Source organism: Cupressus sempervirens, chromosome 9 (genome assembly GCF_028749045.1).
Source record: "Cupressus sempervirens isolate cs-2001-9-10 chromosome 9, ASM2874904v1, whole genome shotgun sequence".
In the NCBI taxonomy this organism is placed as follows: domain Eukaryota; kingdom Viridiplantae; phylum Streptophyta; class Pinopsida; order Cupressales; family Cupressaceae; genus Cupressus; species Cupressus sempervirens.
Window position 1 is genome coordinate 438,936,936 of NC_143126.1, and position 19,674 is coordinate 438,956,609.

Here is a 19,674-nt window from a genome sequence, read left to right on the forward strand (position 1 = left end):
CAACAAGAATTCATAGCATAAAGAAAATAATCCAATATGCATACCTAATGACTACCTACAAGCCGTGCTTAAATACCCGTTGAAGAGAACTTTCCAAGGGTGTACAAAGATAGCTAACGGCAACACAACTACGGAAACAAAAATAAAAATGGTTTTGAGATATATTAAATCAATTAGCCCAATAACAATAGCTTAAATAAAATTTATTTTATAACGGGAACATTACAGTCCTCCCATCTCAAATTTTGCTTGTCCTCAAGCAAATGCAATGCTAGATGCTGTAAAATGTGCTCGCCCTCCCACATCGCGCCGTCCAACAATAAGTGTTTCCAACGTACCAAATAGTCCTTCACAATGCAATTGCACAAGGTCTTCTCGCATACTTCGATGATCTCGAATCGTTCCAATACGAGCTTTCATTCATCATTGGGCGGTGGAAGGTCTGCCGCTACCATGACATTCTATCCCACAGCTTTCTTAAGGCAGGAAACATGGAAAACGGTATGAATACGACTCCCCTCTGAAAGTTCCAACTCATAGGCACCTTCATTGATGCGATGAACTACCCGATAAGGACCATAAAATCATGGCTTCAATTTTTCTTTACCCTTTTCCTTCAGTGAGAACTACCTATATGGTTGAAGTTTGAGATAGACCAAGTCTCCTACTTCGAAAGTTCTCTCGATTCTATGTCTGTTGGTGTAGATTTTCTGTTGATTCTGTGTCTGTTGTAAGTTTTCCTTCAAGCATCTCAGTATGTTGTATCCCTCCTGAAGCCAATCCCTCGCCCTTCATGCGTAATTGTCCCCCAGAATTGTGTTGATGAAGGAAAGGGGTTCATACCTGTATAGTGCTTTTAATAGTGTCATTCCGATGGACATGTTGTAAGTGGTATTGTAACAATATTCTCCTAGGTGCATCTATTTGACCCAAGCCCGTTGTTGTGCCGAAACATAATTCCGAAGGTAACCTTCAAGCCACTTGTTCGCAATCTTCGTATGTTCGTCTGTCTGAGAGTTATAATTAGTGCTTGGCAACAATTATGTTCCTATCAATCAAAATAGTTCTATCCAAAAGATACTAATAAATCGTACATCCCAATCACTGACAATGTTTCGAGGTAACCTGTGCAGATGAAAAAACTTCTCTAAAAAATAGATCGGCTACCTGTGCGGCCTGAAAGTCTGAAGAGGTGGCGAAGAAATGCGCGTACTTCATCAATCTGTCAACCACCACATAAATACAATCCTTTGCATTCAACTTGGGGAGTCCAGTAATGAAATCCATCGAGATACTTTCTCACTTCTGTTCTGGAATTGACAGAGGTTGTAGTAACCCGACAGATAGAGAATGTTTGGATTTGTTCTACTAGCAAACCGCACACTCTCTTATATACTGCAATATGTCATCTTTAAGACCCTTCTATGAAAACCTCTCCCTGAGATGTCTGTAAGGTTTGAGGAAGCTCGAGTGTCCTGCCAAGGGTGAGTCATGGACTTCCCTCAAGATTTTCTGCTTCAATTTGGATTTCGACACTAAAAATACCCGATTAATATAGTAAATGATGTCATCCATCACTTTGTACCGATCATCTTGGGTATTGTCATCCATTAGCTCACAAGAAAAATGTATTTTTGGAATATTCTACTAATAAATGTGCTTTCCAATCAGCTGAAATCTAGGTCAGTAAGCAAATAGCGAGTTTTTTGGACAAACCATCTGCAACCACATTGTTCTTTCCTTGTACATATTTAATGTCAAAATCAGAAGCCTGAACCTTGCTTAACCATTTTTGTTGCCTCTCATTCAAATCCCATTGCTCCAGAAAAAATCTCAGACTATTGTAATCCGTACGAACAACAAACTTGGCACCCCCAGATACTGTCGGCACTTGGTTAGTGCATGCACAATGGCCAACATCTCTTTGTCATAAATGGAATATAAGCGTTCTATTTGCATGAGCTTCCTGCTTTCATAGGCTATCGGGTGTCTATCTTGCATCAGTATTGCATCAATGCCTTCTCCAAATGCGTCACACTCCAAAATGAAAGGTTGAGTGAAATCAGGCAATGCAAGTACAAGACAAGTGCTCATTGCTTCTTTCAACTTATCAAAGGTGAGTTGTACTTTTTCATTCCACTGGAAGGAACCCTTTCTTGTCAAATCTATTAGTGGTGCGCTGAGCTAAGAGAACCCCTTTACAAACCTCCGGTAATAATTGCACAGTCCGAAAATCTTTGCAACTCCGTGAGTGATTTTAGAGGAGGTCAATCAAGGAGAGCCTAAATCTTCTCCTAATGGACTTGAACACCATATTTACTAGCAACATGTCCTAGTACAATATTTCTATCATACCAAATTCACACTTGAATTGCTTAGCAAACAAAGACTAATCCTTCATGATCCTTAGGACTTAATCTAGATGCTTCAGGTGCTCTTCCCATGTCCTGCTATAAAAAAAAATATCATCAAAAAATACTAGTAAGTACTTATGCAATTGTTTGTTGAAAATGTGATTCATGCATGATTGGAATGTAGCAGGTGCATTTGTTAATACGAATGGCATGACTAGGAACTCATAATGCCCATAGTGACAACAAAAGGTCATTTTTTCCATGTCTTCCTCCCTCATGCGGATCTAATGGTATCCAGAATGGAGATCTATTTTTGAAAAATAGACTGTTCATCCAGCAACTCATTTATCCTTGGAATGAGATATCTATTCTTTATTGTTTTTTGTTCAATGCACGGTAGTTCACACATGCGCTTCATCTCATCCTTTTTGACCAATACCACTAATGACACAAATGGACTAGAACTGGGACGGATCCACCCTTTCTGTAGCAGTTCCTAAATAGTCTTTTCAATCTCATCTTTGAATTCCTTGGGATGGCGGTAGAGTGTGGTTATGACCAGCTTGGCTCCAGCTTCCAACTCAATAGTATGTTCAAACCCTCAATGAGGTGGTATGCCAGGAGGAATGTCAATAAAAACTTTATCATATTCACTCAAAATATTCTAGAGATCATCATCCTAGGGAGGTGTCTATTGCCCTTTTATGGGTTCTGCCAAGACAAAACAATGTGCAGCCCAAGCAACGTCATCACGTCGAAAATTTGCCTCCATTTAATGTGCAGAAACTTCCTTCGGAACTTCATTTGGCATTCTACGGAGAACAACCTTCTTTCCATCGAAAACAAAAGTGAAGTCCATCTGTTTGAAGCTCTGAGTGTATTCATCAAGTGTCTCCATCCACTGTATGCCTAGAATAACCTCTATATCATCAAGGTCCACTATGAAGAAATCCTCGGTCACTATGTGAGTCACCATTGTTATACTTGGCTAAGGGACAAGGTGTGTGTGCAGGGTAGAAGAGTCCCTCCGACAACCTTAACCTGAAATCCTGCGTGCGTCTCCGTAGGTAGACCTCTTCATTTCACCAGAGAGGAGTTTATGAAGTTTAGAGTAGCTCTGCTATCGAACATCACCATAACCCTTTGTCCTTGAAGGGTTCCCCATACATGAAACACTATGCACCTTGGGCTACCGGCTAGGGCGATAGTTCCTCCGTGCCGCACCAATGCTGCAATTCTTTCCATACAGTTCAAACTAGCCATGTTGGTGTCATCGTGATGTTGGTTGTCTTTAGAGGGTGTTTCTTGCTATTCGTACTTACAATCTAACATGACTTCAATGTATGACTTCAATGTAGTAGATCTTTCCTTTCATGAGGTATATGTGCCCAGGTTCTCGTAGTCCTTTGCAGTTGAAACATAGTTTCTTCCTTCAAAGCTCATGTCTGGTAGCTTCATCCACATATGGCTTTCTCGGTGGAGGTTTGTTATCTTTGTCCCTTGAAAACACCAACAGTTTGGAATGTAGGTAACTTCATAAGGATGACATCGTTGATGATGCTACACTCCTTGCCTTTTTAATAGCCTCCGACAGGGTGGCAGGATTAAACCCTTTTACCCATCCTTTTAGCAATTTTGTCAATGCGTCCATGAAGAGCACTATCCGTCTTCGTTCAGAAATGTCCATGACCAAAACAAAAAATTTCTGAAATTCTACAATGTACTGGTCAACCGATCCAATTTGCCTCAGTTGTGCCAAATCTTTGAAATTGAGTTCCGGATCTTTACCATCAAATTCATCTATCAATCTGTAAGTGAATTCCGCATAGGTATTTATTTGATCATGCTCCAGTGTGATAGTGTTGTGATGCCACCATTCATGCGCAACTCCCTCCAAGTGTAAGGCCACAAATTTAATTGCTTCTTCTTCTGGGATGGAATTAAGCTAGAAGTAAGTATCTGCCTTCATTACCCACGCTTGTGCAAATATGGATCCAAATCTGTCAAATGGTGATAGATTTACTTTACTCAACTTCTTCCTAAGATCATCATTAAAATATCATTTGTTTCCGCCTCCCGAAATATCTCATTCTTAGATCTACATAATCTTTGTAGGATATATCTTCCTCAAAATTGGCATTCTTCCAGTCTTCTCTCAATTGTTCTTGCATTTCTTCAAAGGTAGGTTGCTTCCCTCCAGCTGGTGTCTCTGTCCGTGGTGGAAAAGACAGCATGTAAGGTCAAGAGCGTGCTAGATGAGAGTTTGTTTTACCCAACACCGAGTCCGCACTATGACCATTTTGTTCTCCAAATATTTTATTGTCTGCCAACTTCTTGAGAGTCTCTTCCATAAGTCGCTAAGTATTATTGATCTATGCCTAATTCCTGGAAAGTTCTCTCAGAAATACCATGAGTTCGGCATCCATTCTATCAACAGAATGGGTTCTTCTTCTCTTCTGGCTATAAACTCTTATTCACTGTTCACAGGCTGGTAGAATCGAAGCTTTGATACCATTGTAATGATCTGTTCCCTATGTTCCCTTTATTTGATGATTTTTTTGTTCAATTCAGAATTCAGATTTCAAACCATTGAAATGGTCGTACAATGCATGTGAGTCTGTACACCCAGTTGGAAGGGGAAGAGACAAGTCATACGATGTGTGTTGATGGCCATATGCTGAAAATCCAGATGTCGTACGGTATGCAATTGGTTGATTGTCGTATGGTGTGAGTCAAGGAAGTGGGTTCCATATGGTAGACGAGTATATAGTTGGCCGTATGGATAAAGGTCATACAGTAGGAAAGAGATTGTCGTATGGTGGCTAGAGTAAGTCGTACGGTTGTTGCAGATGAAGCAAGAGACAAGGAAATGGTCGTACGATAGGCCTAGATGGCCATATGGGACGGTGATGGGAAGATGTACGGCTAATTGTGTTAAGCTATAGTGACAAATGATGTACAGAACAGAAGGGGAATGCTAATTCCTATAACCACAAACATAAGGATCCAAATTCATGAAATAAATCCAAATAAGAATAAAGATTTGAACATAAATAACCTTCAATTGATATTTGCCAATAAATGGTGCTTTGATTTGCCTGATCCGAGCGAAGTATTACATGCAACAACGGAATAGGGTGACGGTTGAATCCAACCGAAACTACAAGAGCCAAATAGGGAAGATCTTTCACTTCCGAAATGACAAACTAACCAGAACTCGAACAGGATTTTATAGTATAAAGAAAATAATCCAAAATGCATACCTAATGACTACCTACAAGCTATGCTTAAATACCCGTCGAGGAGAACATTTCGAGCGTGTACAAAGGTAGCCGACAGCAACACAACTACAAAAACAAAAATAAAAATGGGTTCGAAATATATTAAATCAATCAGCCCAATAACAATAGCTTAAATAAAATTTATTTTACAATGGGAACATTATAGCAACCAAAAATTCTGAGGTGACTTAAGTCAGGTTTATTATAACATACACTTTTTCCAGGTCTTAATTAACAACTAACATATTCAAAAAAATATAGTTAATACTTCATTTTCATAGGAAGACAGTTATATCAGTTATGTTCGTGTGAATGAGATTAACAGTTACAATTACTTAAAAGGAAAACTCATTAATAACATCTGAAAATACCATTAATAAATTTACAATGGAAATTAAAATCTACTTACCATGAAATTTGAACTGAAAAATCAATGTAGGGATGCTTCTGCAATCACCCAGATTAGTCCACAAATATCATTTAGGATAAATTGACAATTACCATCAAATACCACTATATCAAAATCAAATGATGATTACCATCAAATACCACTATATCGTTTAAGGCATCACATACCACTGTATCAATTAGGGCATCGATTGCCATTGAATCATTTAGGGCATCAGATATCACAGTATCATTTAGGGCTTCAATTACCATTGGATCATTTAGGGCATCAGATACCACTGTATCATTTAGGGCTTCAGATACCACTATATAAATTAGGCCATCAATTACCATTACATCATTTAGGGCATCTAATACCACTATATCATTTGGGGTGTCAATACCATTGGATCATTCCTTTCCTTCTGATTGCTTAACTATGGCAAAAACATACGATTAGAAAATATGCTCATAATCATTATTCTTATTAATGAAAAACTGAAATAAACAATCCATCAGATAAATTTATCTCTCGCAAATAAATATATTCCACATTCAGTTAGAAGATCAATCGATCTAACTGGTTGCTAAGTACATTGACAATAAGAGTTGTTTTCATTTAAAGAAATAATTGTAACGATGATACAACTCAATTAATCTTACTTTCTACTTAAATATACATCATAAAAGTAAAAATACCTATTTCCGACAAACATTTGAATACATAGCTTATCTTCATCTAATGCACGTCCGATATCTTGTGGAGAGGGGAAACATTGTTAAGGGCTTAACCACCCAACTTTGGACCATAACTTATCCCCACACAATCTCTAACGAGAAAGGCTCTCCCTATAATATCCTCCCCTATTTTTCCCAAATAAAGAAACTCGCAAGCTACTTTATGATATCAATTAATTTTCTTAATAACTCAACATAGCATTTTTGTCAAACACTTGGCACACATACTACAATATATAGGAAAATCTGAAACTTCTTATTTGCTAATTAAATATTGATTTTTGCCATGTAAATGTGCTCATACAATTGTTTAACATGCTGCGACAAATATCAGTCTCGTATTCAACAACTACAATGCAAAAGTATTAAAATTTGACAAAAGAAATTTGGAATTAGTTGCTATAGTATTTTTGCAGATGTAGTTGGCAACCTTCCAAACCCTCAAATCAGCAAGAATAAACAATAAACTTGTTGCAAATACTGTTCACGCACTATAGCAAATTCACTATTCATCCGCACTGTAGCAAAACATTATTCATCCGTACTGTAGCAAAACACTTTATGAAACCCAGTATGTTTGGAAACACCGTTAATCCTCCTGACTGTGTCTTTCATCAGTGAAGAGAATGCTAGCAAAGAGGGATTCCGTCCTCCAAGCCCGATAAACAAATATCCAGCAACATAACATTAATCTTTATCCAAGCATACTAAAAAGAAGCTCTTCCATTTCTTTTATAGTGTTCTCACAAGAGCTCAGTCTTTCGTTTTCTAAATGTGAGATAAAACATAACTCCCTTTATGTAACTTATGTCTCCAATGTGTTATAAAATAAAGGGGACTCTTTTAATTTAAATATTTCCCACAAACTATAGTTTATGCATTAATAAAGTTAAATATTTAAATTTAACTTTATAAAATAGCTTTATTAATGCATAACAAATCTTATCAATGATAAACAAATCTTCTTGTCGATTTTAGACAATTACCATCGACATACCGCTGCCACTGGATGTCCGACCATGGCCAAGATGACTTACTATAAATAGTAAGTATGCCCAAAGTTGCCTCAAAACCCCTCAGAAAGACCTGCAATTGAAACTATCTAGGCCAAATGGCCTCTAAGTCCCTTTAATGTCCTGGTTAGCCTACGGGACTGTGGGGAAATAGGCTAACGAAAACATCATGCTATGAATGCTAAAAAGGGGACATTACACTCTTTACCCGGAATAGACATAGAACATCTTGTCATCCACTGAGCATCCTGGTATCTAATCACACCACTCGACTTGACAACAAGAGAATACAACAAACATGATTATGCATGCACTATTCAATGATATTCCAAATTTAATGTTTCATATCTAACTTTTATTTCTATGACATTGTAGACTCCATCTCACCACTTCACCTTTTCCATGGCTATACGGCTGATGAATCCTAGGTGCTCGAATCTCAAAGCAATCGGCTCTATCTGTTGATTATTAACTAAGTCATAAATATATATATTCCAACTTATCACAATCTGTGATTTGAAAAAGATATTCTTAAAGATTGCAGAAATTATTGTTTAATTCTAATCTTCATTGACATAATGATTTATGGATTCATATTATGGTTACTTGGCTCTCACTTGCCATGAATAAATCTAAATTAAGAGAATCAAATCTGTAACATCAAACAAGATATCATCATGATACATATTGTAGCTTACTACTATGAAATTCGATGTTATTGCATCATTTGTTCAAAAAAAACAAACTGGAAACATTGGATTCAGGTGTTCCACATAACCTGGATAATTTCGAGATGATGTATTGTTGAACGCTCAGCTACTTTCCACAACTTTACTTGCAAAATAACTAACACAGCTCTAACATAAAAATACTTCACGATTTATGGCAGAATATTTGAATGGACATGAAATCGTGGAAAGGATTTTTTGAAAGGTATAGACTGGTATTGGCAGGGATATCAGCACTAAGAAGAAGGAAATCGGATGTTGTGGAAAGTGGAAGTGATCACAGAAAATCATAAGTATGAACAAGGTAGTATGTGCCTAGTTGGCCGCTATGATTCAACCTCTATTCTTCAAGCGCCAATATCCAAAGTATATATGAATCACATATTTTGAAATCAAGATTATAAAATAAAACTTGGATTGCTATGGCGGCAGTGATTCTCCAATTGAACTTTGCAGGTTATAGACTTATGCAAGAAAGTCAGAAATGAGAGAAATAGAGTCAGAATCTTGTGAAAGGTTGCCGAGTGCTTGAAAAGGATACCTCCACCTCTCCCTCATGACTTCTTATAAAAGGAATTATGTGACTCCTGGGCTTCCAAGAAGCCATAACATAAAGGAAATGTATTGGCTCTTGGACGCCGATTAAATGAGCCAAGTGTTCAATCGATTTTAAAAAGAAAAGAAAGAATAAAAGTTGGAAGAAGATTTGAAGATTATAATTCAAATATTATTATAATTTATATTTATATACGTTTATGTAAGTATATTAGTGAGGTGGCATCATTTTATTATAATAAAATAATACGATGGTGTCACTTCGTTTTTTATATCTATGTGTACGTACATCAATATATTATATGATAAGATAAAAGATTATTTAAAATCCTTTGAGGTACGTATTATATTAAATTAAATTATTTTATGTTTTAAATTATTTATTTAATAGCTCATGCGGTTTCATCGATTGTATCCTGATGTTCAATTCGTTAGGTCCTCAACCATGGTGATTCATGATTCATACCCATTTGCCCAATGATGGTGATGCTCTTGTGCCCAATTCTTTTCTGACAATGTTTCCACCTCTTCGACGTGCTTCCTACAAGGAAATTCTCCACATTTAAATCATATTACCATAACAAGTTATTTTATCATAAATAATCATAACAGCTAACCGCCTATTCAATTCCAAGAATTTGTGATAAATAATCAACTAGCATGTTATCTTCACATAAAATTATAACAACTAACCATCTTACCATTTCGTAGGATTATAACAAATTTAATTGTCAACTAACTTCATGTGAACGTTAACGGCTATATTTTAAATTAGGCCAAAATTGGGATGTAACATACCATTCCCCTTGTGTTTCATCGTCCTCGAAGAACTTGAAATTGTAACGAACATTATAAAGGAGCATTTAAAATTGGAATATAACGTACCATTCCGCTTTGTGTTTCATCGTCCTCAATGATCTCTACAATTTTAGACACTAAAAGAATATTCCAAAAAGATTTATATATATGACATCATTTCTTTTCAAAATTGGATCAAAATCTAAATCAAGGTCTATTTTTACTTCAATACTTCTAGAATGATATTATAAAATTAAACACACTCACCTGAGTTCACTTTACCGTACTTGTGGTTACCTTAGCATCACTTGAGTTGACCATGTTGTAGCATATTCCATTTCATATTCCTGTCATACTCATGTAGACAATCATCATATTATTAGTTTGATTCCCATATTGATATCTTCATATAAGAGAATTTTTCAAGGTTCAATAACTAAGAGTAAGATACATAATTGAAGTAACTTATACATATCATCTAGCATATGGCACTCATTAATGAGTAGATCATCCTTGCAAACTTACAGATCACCTGAAAAAGGTTAATAGATCCATGTTTTCCATTTATGTAACCTCGGCCTTCATGCCCATCTTATCACAATAACATTTCATCAAAATAATCATCCCATGACAGAAATATACTTCGTCCTTAAACAATATAAATAGCTCAGTTTGTCTTGTTATATCCATAAGCATCAGAAACAAATTCTCATAAGATTCTTATCGAGTAGCTCATATAAGCATGCTCATCATTCACTTGTAAATATTTAGGAAGTTTATCTATTCCATTTGTGTGACCTAGGCTTTATGCCCATCTTGTCAATGTAATTATTTCAAGGAAAAACTTAAGCCAAACAAAAGTTTAACTCATTGATAGTTTCATTTATGCAATTGCGTTTATTCTAAGTTGTCGGTTCAGGTTCGGTTCCAAGTTTGAAGTTCGAGAACCGGTTCACAAGTTCGACAAAATTTTGGAAAGGGGTTTGGATTCGTTTGGGTTTGTTAGTACAAAAACATATAAAAATTATAAAAATATATATATACACATTTTTATGAAGCATGAGTTAAAATTAGAATGTAGCATAGTAGCATAAACACATTTAAAAACAAGAACTTTAAAACACCATAAACAGTAACATATCATAGTGACCATACCATCATATAGTAACATAGTTCAATCAACTCCAACATCAAAGATTCAAAACATTTAAAATATCAAGTTCAAGTATCATTGTTTCACGTTCATAGTTTAACTAATGGAATGAAAATCTATTAAAATTCAGAATTTTTAGTTCTAAGTTCTTCAATCTTCATCTTCTTCATATTCATCTTCTTCTTCTTCATCTTCTTCTTCATCTTCTTCTTCATCTCCTTCTTCTCCACCTCTGATATTACTTGCACTAAGACCAATGGGATCAGCAACAAAATCAACAATGATATTGACATCAAAGTCATCAAAATCATCAATTGTAAACCCAGCAGTGGAGGCATCCAAGTCCACAATCTCTGCACCTACATCCCACTTCTTTGTCTTCCCTTCTTTGTATTCTTGACTCTTGTGTGAAAGAAGGTGCAAGTTGTTATGCACAAATACCAGGTTCTCTGCTTTTTTTTATTGCAACCTATTGTGCTTCACTGAGTGGATGAAAGAATAGGTGCTCCAATTTCTTTCTGATGCAGAAGAACTAGCAACCTATAAAGACAACATAGGGTAAGCAATTAAAAGAAAATTAATTCAATCATATAAAAAAATTTAAATCACTATCTAATCATGATTCTTTTGAAGATAAAGTGAGCTAATTTTTCAAAAATAAAACTTACTAGTGATATAACTTTGATTGCAAGGGGCTGCAATGTTTGGAATTTTTGGCCATGGAGGTACCACCAACCATGAGCATCCTTCTTGAACCAATGATGAAGAGCATCATTACTTAAACCTCTAGCATTGACAAACTGTATGAACTCATCCATGATTACATCTCTCATATCATCATCAGGAAATATTCTTCTAAATGCTGCCTAGTACCCCTCAGACACTTCCATATCTCTATATGGTGGCAACCTTCCTGGTAGGTCACAATATTGTGAGCTATAGTATTTGGGGGTCAAGGCATAGGCAATCAAATGTAATGGAGTGGTCATTTTGTTTCATCTGTCATTGATAATTTTTTGCACTTGTTTGAAAATGCTCTCTTGTGGATCTTGCTCCTCCTCATTTATAACTTGCCTGATCTTCTCAATCATTGAGTCTATGCCATCATAGATCTCTTCAAGGCAAGGCCTATCCATGCCAGCGTACCTGAGCATGCTCATAATGGGCTCGGTGATCTTAAGGAGCCATTCCACACATTCCCACCATGACTCAGCCAATAGCCTATCCTTTATTTTGTTTGCCCTTTCAATGTTCTTTTTCTTCCATACACCCCAATTGTGGCTGATTACCATACCTTGAAGTGCATCTTTCACTTGCACAAATCGTCTTAAAACGATTATATGTGATGCAAAACGGGTCTCAGCAACCTGTGACATAAATTAGAGCAAAAAACAACTACTAGGTACATATTTTAGAAAACTAAGAAAACTTTATATACATTGGCAATTGCACAAGTAAAATATGAAAAATCAGAAATTGTCAAATATTAAAAATTAAATTACTAACTTGAGCTCAAGTTCATCTACCTTCAATAGCTCCAATTTTGAGTAGTTCCTGAAAAGAGATTGAGTCATGTGGTGGTTTGTGACAAACATAATTATGTCCTCAGCCTCTTCATACACTGTTTTGATCCACTCAATTTGGTTTCCAATCTTTTGCAGCATAAAATTGAGTGAATGGACTGCACAAGGTGTCCAAAAGATATGTTGATATCGTGATTCAACCAACAAACCTGTTGCTCTACAATTCTTTACATTGTCCGTTATGACTTGGACAACGTTTCTTGCACCCACTTGTTCAATGGCCTCAATTAGGATATCAGCAATAAATGGCCCATCTTTTACTTTGCCCTCACAATCCACCGCTTTCAAAAACATTGCCCCTTTAGGGGACACCGCAAGGACATTGATCAAGGGACGGTTCCTGGAATCCTTCCAACCATCTGAAACAATTGTCACCCCTATCTCAACCCATGAGTCCCTTCTAGGCTTCAATTGATTTTCAATCCATTGGAGCTCATCATCCAACAAGGTGGTGCGCACTTTCTCATACCTGAGGCCACAATACCCTTTTGGAACTTCATTGGCACCCCTCAACATGTCCTTCCAAAATGGAGAGCGGACAACATTAAAAGACAACCCATTTGCATACAGGCATCTTCCCACCTTAATGTCAACAATTTCCCGTGCCTTATTTTGAAAAGAAGTTTCTAGTGGCCCCTTTCTTTTGTGTACAATGGGGACAGATTTAGTGTCAGTGTCCGCTGCAGTACTGACGAAGGGGTAGTCTTGTATTATAACATCTAAGGAGGGTTGCATTCCCTTTGCTCTTTTACTTTTATTGCTACTGAGTTTTGTTGCCCTGCCTCATGCTCTTCAATATATTTTAACACAGTTTGATTTGGTATAGGGGCACCTTTTTTGCCAGGGCATTTCTTGACTCCTCTTCCAGTATAATCACATAAATGACCTACCATACGATAATATGAACTATTTCTTTCTACAACACGTCCCCGACATCTCCAACAGAATGCACCACCTCCTAGAAGGGGTTTTATAATGTCTACATACTTCCATAGAGGAGAATCAGAGTTGGGTTCCTTTCTTTGTTCGGTGTTGCCTACTGATGAAGAGCTAGATGACATTTCTTTCCCTATGGCAAGAAATTAGATACATGTTCATAATTTATATGCAAGAAAATGACAAATTTTGGAATAATGGAAAAGATTCAAGAACATATGACGATTGAAAGAGAAATGAAAAAATGAAAAAACTAGAACAAAAACAATAGCAAATGGAATAAGATCTTACCTTTTTCAGCCATTGCAAGTTTGAAAATGTGTATGAATGATGCACAAACACTTGAAGAACACCAACAAATCAATCTTCAAATTCCTCTTTGCACAACTGGATGCTTGCTCAAAAACTTATGTGCTCTCCTTTAAGACAAAATAACCTATTTAGAAACATCAAATGACAATGAGAGGACACAAAACCAATTAATAACACCTTTTTAGGTGACATGGACACCAAAAAATTATACAAAATATCAAATAAAACACTTAAAATCACATTCGTAGTCGCGGGTTCGAACTGGGTTCAATTTTTTGGATGTGGTTCACCTGGGTTCGAACCCCGGTTTGAACCAGATTGAACTAGGCCTACGAAAAGAGGACCCTAGTCGAACCAAGTTCAAACCCGAACTTAGAATTGGTTCAAACCAGATCATGGTCCGAAGGGGGGAGGGAGGTACCCGTGCAACCTAGCGTTTATTCCATATTGGAGCACAAAATGACCTTGTCGTTTAATCAACATCAAAAAGGATTATCTTTCAAAATCATGGTTCACAATTTTATTTTCTTTCAATTCAAGTTCAAAATAGATAACAAAATATTACTACCATTTCATAAGAACAGGAATATAATTGTGTAAAGTAAATGCTAGAAACATTCAACTAGAAAGAAATATTTAGCCATCATCAGGGTTTAGATAACATCTCATCAAGGTTATAGGAGCTGGTTTGTATTGCGCAAGCCTTGACATTTGGACCCAGTTTAATCTTCTCATTCTCTACTGAGAATGGCCCTCCCTCCTAGGATAAGGCACATGTACCATTTTGGTCTTGCCACCTAAGCATCCTAGTGTTAGAGTATCTGCTCAGCAACAGTAGAGGTTGAGGATACACTTCCACCAACCCATCTTTCTGTCAGCTGGCACCACCGACCTCTTAGTAATCTATTTTAGGCAAACATGCCTTTAATCTACCTTGGCCAAGGATTTTAATGGGCGAATGAACAACCCGATCACCACCATCGACTTCCCAATCATGTCATTTTTTAGTTCTGTTTCATTTTTATAATTTTGTAGTTTATCCATCTATCCATTTCATATGCATCACACCATCATCTCAGCCCTTACCAGTTTTTCTAGATGATTTTCTAATGTGTTATCCAGTTTGATTGTAATATCCAGTTACGTAAACTAAATCTTTTTCAACATTACATTCTCAGTTTCTCAAAAGCAGTGTTGGGCCCAAGGTTTGAGCGTTGAACCCAATGCTCTAATACCATATGTAACATATTCTTTTTCCAAGTCTTAATTAACAACTAATATATTCAAAGAAATACAATTATTACTTCATTTTCAGAGGAAGAGAGTTATATCAGTTATGTTCATGTGAATGAGATTAACAGTTACAATTACTTAAACGGAAAGCTCATAACTAACATCTGAAAACATCATCAATAAATTTACTATGAGAATTAAAATATACATACCATGAAATTTGAACCGAAAAATCAATGTAGGGATGCTTTTGCAATCACCCAAATTAGTCCACAAATATCACTTAGGATAAATTGACAATTACCATCAAATACCACTATATCAAAATCAAATGACGATTACCATCAAATACCACTATGTCGTTTAGAGCATGACATACTACTGTATCAATTAGGGCATCGATTACCGTTGGATCATTTAAGACATCAGATACCACTGTATCATTTAGGGCTTCAATTACGATTGGATCATTTAGGGCATCAAATACCACTGTATCATTTAGGGCTTCAAATACCATGGTATCAATTAGGGCATCAATTACCATTGGATCATTTAGGGCATCAATTACCACTGTATCATTTGGGGCATCAATACCACTGTATTATTCCTTTCCTTCTAATTGCTTAACTGTGGCAATAACATAAGATTAGAAAATATGCTCAATCATTATTCTTATAAATGAAAGACTGAAATAAACAATCCATCAAATAAATCTATCTCTCGCAACTAAATATATTTCACATTCAGTTAGAAGATCAATCGATCTAACTAGTTGCTAACTATATTGACAATAAGAGTTGTTTTCATTTAAAGAAATAAATGTAACGATAATACAACTCAATTAATTTTACCTTCTACTTCAATATACATCATAAAAGTAAAAATACCTATTTCCAACAAACGTTTGAATGCATAGCTTATCTTTACCTGATGCATGTCCAACATCTTGTGGAGAGGGGAAACATTGTCAAGGGTTTAACCACCCAACTTCGAACCATAACTTATCTCCACACAATCTCTAACGAGAAAGGCCCTCTCTACCTGGAATAGACATGGAACATCTTGTCATCCATTGAGCATCCTGGTATCTAATCACACCACTCAACTTGACAGCAGGAGAATATAATAAATATGATCATGCATGAGCTATTAAATGATATTATTCCAGATTTAATGTTTCATATCTAACTTTTATTTCTATATCATTGTAGACTCCATCTCACATCTTCACCTTTTCCATGGCTATACGGTTGGTGAATCCTAGGTGCTCGGATCTTAGAGCAATCGGCTCTATCTGTTGATTCTCAACTAATTCATGAATATATATATTCCAGCTTATCACAACCTGTGATTTTAAAAAGATATTCTTAAAGATTGCAGAAATTATTGTTTAATTCTAATCTCCATTGACATAATGATTTATGGATTCATATTATGGTTACTTGGCTCTCACTTGCCATGAACAAATCTAAATTAAGAGAATCAAATTTATAATATCAAACAAGATATCATCATGATAAATACTGTAGCTTACTACTATGAAATTCGATGTTATTGCACCATTTGTTCAAGAAAAACAGATTGGAAATATTGGATTCAGGTGTTCCAAATAACCTGGATAATTTGGAGATGATATCTTGTTGAACGCTCAGCTACTTGCCACACCTTTACTTGCAAAATAACTAACATAGCTCCAACATAAAAATACTTCACGATTTCCGGCAAAATATCTAAATGGGCATGAAATCGTGTAAAGGATTTTTTGAAAGGTATAGACTGGTATTGCTAGGGATATCAGCACTAAGAAGAAGGAAATCAGATGTTGTGGAAGGTGGAAGTGATCACAGAAAATCGTATGCATGAACAAGGTAGTATGTGCCTAGCTGGCCACTATGATTCAACCTTCATTCTTCAGGTGCCAATATCCAAAGTATATATGAATAACATATTATAAAATCAAGATTATAAAATAAAACTTGGATTGCTATGGCGGTAGTGATTTTCCAATTGAAGTTTGCAGGTTATCAACTTATGCAAGAGTCGGAAATGAGAGAAATAGAGTTAGAATCTTGTGAAAGGTTGTTGGGTGCTTGAAAAGGATACCTCCGCCTCTCCCTCACGACTTCTTATAAAAAGAATTATGTGACTCCTTGGCTTCCAAGAAGCCATAACATAAAGGAAATGTATTGGCTCTTGAACACCAATTAAATGAGCCAAGTGTTCAATCGGTTTTTTAAAAAAATGAAAGAATAAAAGTTGGAAGAAGATTTAAATATTATAATTTGAACATTATTATAATTTATATTTATATGCATTCATGTAAATAAATTCGTAAGCTGGCATCATTTTATTATAATAAAATAATACGATGGTGTCACTTCATTTTTATATTTGTATACATACATAAATATATTATATAATAAGATAAAAAATCATTTAAAATCCTTTGAGGTACGTATTATATTAAATTAAATTATTTTATGTTTTAAATTATTTATTTAATAGCTCATGCAGTTTCATCGATTGTATCTTGATGTTCAAGTCGCTAGGTCCTCAATCATGGTGATTCACGATTCATACCCATTTGCCCAGTGATGGTGATGCTCCTATGCCTAGTTCTTTCTGACAATGTTTCCACCCCTTCGATGTGCTTCCTACAAGGAAATTCTCCGCATTTAAATCATATTACCATAACAAGTTATTTAATCATAAATAATCATAATAGCTAACCACCTATTCAATTCCATGAATTTGTGATAAGTAACCAACTAGCATGTTATCTTCACATGAAATTATAACAACTAACCATCTTACCATTTCGCAAGATTATAACAAATTTATTTGTCACCTGACTTCATGTCAACCTTAACGGCTATGTTTTAAATTAGGTCAAAATTTGGGATGTAACATTTATTCCCTGTAAAGACTTCTTCAAGTGTTATGTTTTCTAGTATAGAATGAGGACATCTGTTTTGAATGTATACAGCAGTATTGGTGGCTTCTGTCGAGAATGAAAAATGTAGGTTTTGATCATGAAGCATGGCTTTTGCAGATTCAACAATGGTTCTATTTTTTCTTTTTGCTACCCCATTCTGTTGAGGATTATATGGTATTGTATACTCCCTCCTAATCCCAACAGACGTACAAAAAGCTTTGAAATTTTTGGAAGTATATTCTCCTCCATTGTCAGATCTTAGAGTTTTAATTTACTTTGAGGTTTGATTTTCCACAATTTCTTTGAATTCTTTAAATTTTGATAGAGCCTCATTAGATTCTTTAACTTTTAGAAAGTAAATCCAAGTTTTCCTTGAGTAATCATCAATGAATATGTAGTAAGAGTAACCTCCTAAAGATAGTGTTGGCATGGGCCCACATAAATTAGAGTGAACTAGTTCCAGAACTGATTTAGACCTGTGTTCACTAGGAGGAAAAGGTTTTTTAATGTTCTTTCCTAGAGCACATCCTTTACAAATTCCTGTGTTTTAAGCTTACGCTTGGTGTTCTAGAGGTGATTTTCTCTACATTTGGAAGTGAACAAATCCAATATGTCCAAGTCTTCTATGTCATACTTCATTTGAATTTGTCACTTCAAGGTTAAGACCTTGCTTCTGGATATTGCATAATTTATATAAGGTCCCATCTCTGGTTCCTATGGTGATGGCATTTTTTAGATTTGAGTTTTAGGCCAATACAAAACTTTCTCTTCATTGGAGGTGACTTGAAATCCTTCATCAGCTGGTCCAGAAATTGAAATTAGATTTCTTTTTATGCCTAGTACAAAGAGAACATCTTTTAATTTTAGTGCAACTCCAGTCCTTTGTTGTATAGAAGAGGTCCCAATTCCTCTAAACTGAATGGGTGGAGTTATCTCCAATGGTGACACCTTCAGAAGGTAACTTCAAAAGGTTTCAATTTTCTCTCTAAATCTTGTTATATGACAGGAAGCATCGCTATCTATTATCCACACATTTTCATTTGAGTTTATCCCAGTTGATAATTTGGAGTAGTATAATAGATTTTCATCTTTCTTTGTTACAGCTAGAGAAGCTAAGATGTTTTCCCTATCCAAACAATTTCTGAAGGTATGTCCAAGTTTCTCACACTTATAACATTTAACTTTAGAGAAATCATTTCTTTTGTGATTTTGATTCTCTTTTTTTTGTCATATTTCTTTCATTTAAATTTCCTCTTTTTGGCTTTATAATTTGAAACTGAAAAAAGAGCTTGATTTTATGCCTCTTGATTTGGGACAATTCCTCTAGAGATTAGCCTTGATTCTTCTGATGTGCAATCATTCTTTAGTTGATCAAAAGGAGGTATAGTAGGTCTGCTAATTACTTGAATGAATGCTTCCCATGATAAGGGCAATCCTCTAAGTGCTATTATCGATAGTTCTTGATCTTCTATTTTACTTCCAATAGCATTTAGATGATTTTGAATTTCAGAAATCTTTCCAAAATATGATGAGATTGTTTCCCCTTTACTCATTTTAGTATTCATTAGTTGATTTTCCAGTGTAATCAATCTACTTGAGTTGTTGATTTCAAATTTATCTTTAATTGTTTTGAATACTTCAAATGCTTTCTTTAAATCTAATATAGAT

At 35.5% G+C, this 19,674-nt stretch overlaps 1 protein-coding gene across 2 annotated transcripts in view; it reads right to left on the reverse strand.

Annotated features, from left to right (window-relative positions):
• LOC149539185 (hydrolase family protein / HAD-superfamily protein) overlaps positions 1 to 19,674 on the reverse strand; it is a 193,216-nt gene that overhangs the window by 109,249 nt on the left and 64,293 nt on the right. The window contains exon 1 of one of the 2 annotated variants that reach the window (XM_089800510.1): positions 9,523 to 10,090. The exons of the other annotated variant lie outside the window; for it this stretch is intronic. Coding sequence (XP_089656636.1) covers positions 9,523 to 9,526 — 4 coding nt within the window. The 5' untranslated portion in view covers positions 9,527 to 10,090. Of the gene's footprint in view, positions 1 to 9,522; positions 10,091 to 19,674 lie in introns of those variants that run through there. 2 annotated transcript variants of the gene reach the window in all.